General features: G+C 38.5%; 1 protein-coding gene across 1 annotated transcript; it reads left to right on the forward strand.

Moving 5' to 3' along the window:
• The first annotated feature begins 3,864 nt into the window (after window positions 1-3,864).
• LOC139715622 (uncharacterized) lies at window positions 3,865-4,746 on the forward strand. The gene has a single exon (XM_071627180.1). It carries the CDS (start codon window positions 3,865-3,867, stop codon window positions 4,744-4,746), a length of 882 nt encoding a protein of 293 aa, XP_071483281.1.
• Window positions 4,747-5,211: the final 465 nt, after the last annotated feature.

Genomic DNA, 5,211 nt, shown 5'->3' on the forward strand with positions numbered 1-5,211 from the left:
GCAGTGATACATAGTCAAACTTGAAAAGATGCACGCCTACAAAATAGTATTTTGCAGTACATGAAATGAACATATGTTTTATGACTTATGTGTGCAAATTCACTTCCAATCAAGATCTCTTTCTCACTCTTAGTGGCAAATCACTAGACTGCCACAACATTTTCATCATAAATATACAGTACCACTACAGAATAACACTTGCCGGTAGCCTTTATTTCCTGGTTGGTTAAAAGAACACCCACTTTCTTGTGGGAAAAATATCAGAGTACTTAATTCCTTTCTTTTCTCTTTATTCGTTATTATCAATAATATCTTTTGTTGCTCCTTCAGCTGCTGTGATATCGTCGTATTAATTATTCCCACGTAGCCCAATGCTTGTCAAGTGATTTAGATGCATAACGTTTGTTATACATGCTGCATAAAAGAATACTGCACTACATGAGAAATAAGAACTTCGGTTGACTCTGATGGGATGTGGCACACGTGTGTGAGTATGCGAGTAGGTTTGAAATCTCGTCACATCTTAACTCCACTTTTGGAGTCAAAACATTGTTGAATAAATACTGAATAACTCTGCAAATCTGCGATGTATCTATTTGTGAGCCAGCAGTGTGCTTCATGTTATCTAGCCAGTGTTAGTAATCTGTAGATATTTTGATTTTTCTTTTCTTTTCCTGCAGAGACAGTTATGGATGATATAATGTCTGTTTTTGAGACAGTAAATTTGGAATCATATTTTTGTAGTGGCGTCATCTGCAAAATGAGGGAGAGATACGTGTATTTATAAGGGAGCGAGATCAAGAATGACCAAAGTTTTCGTCTTGCATGTGTAAAAAGTGATATTAATGTGAAAGTCGTTAATAATGGAGATCAATCATACCAAAATTCTGTATTTTCATATATACTGAAAACTCTCTGCTTTGTTCATGTTTACCTGTTGCTTTGAAGAGAAATAACTTGACTACCTGTACAGTTTTGTTTTGAGCCAGTAATTGGCATAGGAGATTGCAGTTTCACGGCAGACTCTAATTCTCTGTACTGTAGTATTTAAAATACTAGTGTTATATTGTTGAGCTAGTATGGCAGAATATAGTGTGCAGTTGAGTTTATTAGTAAGTACAAATGCAGTCCAGCAAAAGACACGAGCAGACTCTTTGGTGCATTTATACTTCACCCGTTCCATACGGAAACCTAGTGGCCTGCATATTAAGTCTTTGGGCATTTCAAAATCCAGTATGGAATAGGTTAGATGGCTACCTTGGAGGGCCAAGGGTCTTCTGCGATTTGATGATTGACTGCCAGTGGTATGATTTCAAGTCAAGATAAGTCTGTAAGTCCATGCTTGTGTATGAGATACGTGGAGTTTTCATCTGTCTTTCTGTTTTTGTTTTTTTTCACACAAGGGTGCAGTCTTATCCACCTGCTTATGAGGTAACTAAATCAGGTCATAGCTGATACCTGAGGGGATGGGTATCCCACTTAAGACTTTCAGGTGCTTGTATACACTCGTTGTCATTTGGCATGTTATATGCTTGTTAAACCAGTGATGAAAAGTCAGGATCAAGAATTCTTGTGGGCATTTATCATTGCATCCTGTTGGTTTCCATGTCTTAATAAAATAAAGATATAGATGTATTTTATAAGACTGTAAATCATGCACAATCCCTCGCTCCCCTCATTCTTTAGAATGAAGCACATTTGGGTTTTCCAAAACATCCTACACAATATTCTTTGTGCAGTTCAAAATCCATTTGAGCATGGTAACTTATGCCTGCAGCTAATCATGAAGTCAGAGGTTCTGTGAGTGGAGTAGACACAAGATCTTGATTACCAGTAGTCTAACCAATAGCATAAGAACACAATTTCAGGTAGCTCTCTATGTACAGTCCACTAAAGGAAAATGTTCTTGCTGAAATATATACTGAATGTTACATCTGGTTCTTTCTCTAACACCGAAACTGCCTGTCATTCGACCTTCAACTAAACTGCCTTATTAAAAGCTAGAGTCTATCATTGAAAAGGATACAACATTTCATCTTTGTTACATACAGTTCAGATACATACATAGCCTTGGATGTGTGGACTTGCCTGCCGTCAGGTGCATAGTCAGATATGCCATAGAGTGCGGAGTGTGCTCTGCGCTTTAAATCAGTACGGTAGTACAATATGTGATGCAAGCAAGCACTACTGGCCAAAATTTACTTCATTCTGGATTTGTGTTCTTCATTGAAACAGGATTCAGTGTTTTACTTGGTTGACTGGATGCTGTGCAAAGAGATCTGGGTCCCGTTTCATAAAACTTGTTATCAGAAACGACTGCCACATTTCCATGACAAATTTGCTCTCAGCTAATTAGATGCAAGGATTTCAGTAGCTTGTAACAGCTATCGTAACTTGTTATTGACAACAAGTTTCATGGAACAGGGCCCTGAAGTAAAGCTTTTCCTTGAGAAGAGGAATTGATAATCTATGATATACTGTACACTTTACTTACTTTCATCAATAATGAGCTGCCTTTACAAGACACTATGTACAATATCTCATGTGGAGATATGGAGATCAATTCGTGTATGTGATATCTAAATGTGTAATTTTGCTATGAGCCATTGACAGCTTTCACACTACACATTATAGTCAATTATGTACGTCCATATATGAACTGACCTATGGTTTATCCAATACCAGTCATACATATTTTATGGCTTTTGGAAATTTGGGTAGAAGTTAATGTGCAATTCATTTCTATTGAGAGTAGATGTCACATACAGGTGTAGACAGTATTTTTCTTTGTATATCTGTAGCTTGTATAGTGCTTTGATTTGTATGTTTCTGAACGAAAAGTTTCAATACCTTATTTTGACAACTGTCATACTTTGTCTTTTCAAAGCAAGTCAATTATGTACTGTCAAAGTCCAATGTATTTTATTCAAGATTAAATTTATAAGGGTAAGTCAGCACTAGTCTGTTCTTCTGTGCTTACTGTACATGTACTGTATTTCTTTTGAGTGTGGTTGCATGTATGATTACTGTAAATGCCAAAAAGGGGTACTGGACAATATAAGCATAAAATACAATTTACATTGTTTTAAAATCAAAGTTTCCTTTTCATTTTTATTTTTCAAAGCTAAACATCCTAATGCAGAATTAGCTGAAGGAAATGTTTTTAGTTGGTTTTCATGTGTTCCATGGACATAATACATTATAATGACTTAAGAACATTCACAATCATGACAAGATTTAGTACACGTTGTATGTGTTTAAAAAAAACGGCTTCAGATTCAAATACTTTGTACAGTAGGGCTACAGTTGAATATGATTTATTTCTCCCTGGTGAGATTTCCGATACAGTTGTACAGGTATTCAGTATTATGCACCAATGATTATATCCACAATTTGATTCTTCTTTTTTTTTTTTTAGGGCTGTGAGGTGACTGAACTTTAAGGAGTAGAGGGAGTTCAGGTGCCATAATTTTATCTGTACATTGTTTGCACACTACTGTATTTTTTCCACCATACCCTTTACTTTGCATTTGTATATTAAGTGTTTACAATGACCGGTATACCATATTGCACTCCATTATTTACACTGAGACCTACATTATGATTTTTAGGGCATATAACTGAATTGCACAAGCTTGAGAACCATCACTCTGACTTTATGAATAGGTGAAGCATTGAGTCCACTGGATTTCAGGGTACAAAGTCCAAAGAGCACTTCTGTTAGGATCAGTCATTATACATGTAGCCGACAATAGAAGAACCGACTTATACATAGTAAAGGACCTCCAAGCCAAACCCCAGCTCTGCTTGAAATAGCAGATCTATTCCCAAGCCTTAGTGGTACTAACTCTCGACTCTAGGATCATGTCTCTAGAAATACAACATGAGGATACATGTACAAACCTTGGAAGTCTCCTACCAGTTCCATGTGTGCGGGTTGCCCTGTGGTGCTGCCAGAGATCGCTTTCGACACTCTTCGAGAGGTGTGTAGCAGCTGGTGGTGGCGTGGAGGTCTTTCATGAAGTCTACCTGGCCGCCTTCCGTTACGGCCCCCAGCATACCAGGGAGAGTCGGAATTACGAGATCGACGATGACTTCACGTTTGAGAACATCGGCACGATGCTCTGCAGCAGTTACCGGACCAAAGAAGCAGTGTTTCTCAAGGACATGGCATATGCCGTGGAAGGAAGATTTGCGGAAATTCCTGCAACTTTCCATCATACTTTCCTGATACGTTCGCCTGCCAAGGTGGTGCGGTCGTACCTCAAACTCTTAAACAGGTGCGCCTTTGATGACAGGTACCGTGCAGAATTGAGGCACAAATTACCGAACAGCTTCAGACAACAGTGCGCTCTCTACGACTTCTTCTCTGCCTCTGAGGACAATCGACCTTTACTTGTCATCGACGCAGACGACTTCGCGACGTCGCCCGAAACCATCCTGAGGCGATACTGCCACGAGACCAAAATCCCATTTCAAGAAACGATGTTGAAGTGGGAGAGTCGGCAAACCATTCCAGAGGAATGGCATGCCTCTGTGATTCTCAAGAAGCAAACCCAAGATGTTGGTAGCTACGAGAGAGCTCTTAGCAGCACTGGAGTTCAAGCACCGTCATGTCAGGCTGACACATTAGAAGACATATTACCTGATGACTGGCTTCAATGTGTGAACGAATGTCAGCCATTCTATGACCGTCTTTACGCCAAGAGAATGTGTATCCCTCAGGTTTTATTACATGATTCCTAATGATGAATAATTTTCTGATGGTGGCACTGAACAGTATCAAGATGTACAGTTTATAAAACGAAAGAAAATATACCAGTTGTACAGCATATTACTGCATGCTGATAGGCTTGGCTGGACGAAATAACAAAAAGAAAAGAAAACTAGATATATCGCTACAGCGACTGATATGCCTCCGCCATAATGCATGGCTCTCCTAATAGGTCTATAGTACAATGTCTTGACAATGTGTGATGACAGTTTCACACAACTGGCAAAATATTAAAAGGACAGGTTTGACACAAATGTGCTGAATGTTCACTTTCCTAGAACTAGGTTCAATTGGATGAATGATTAAAATGTCAGAGTGCAGGTATTTGGGGAAGTGATGATTTTTACTTGACTTTTGACCCTTTCATAAGTTTATGCATTGAGTAATTTTCAAGGTACATGTATTGAGAAAAAGGATAATTTCAGTATCAAATGGGA

Source organism: Diadema antillarum, unplaced genomic scaffold, assembly GCF_040938485.1.
Source record: "Diadema antillarum isolate AM-2024a unplaced genomic scaffold, OU_Dant_1.0 scf00000052, whole genome shotgun sequence".
In the NCBI taxonomy this organism is placed as follows: domain Eukaryota; kingdom Metazoa; phylum Echinodermata; class Echinoidea; order Diadematoida; family Diadematidae; genus Diadema; species Diadema antillarum.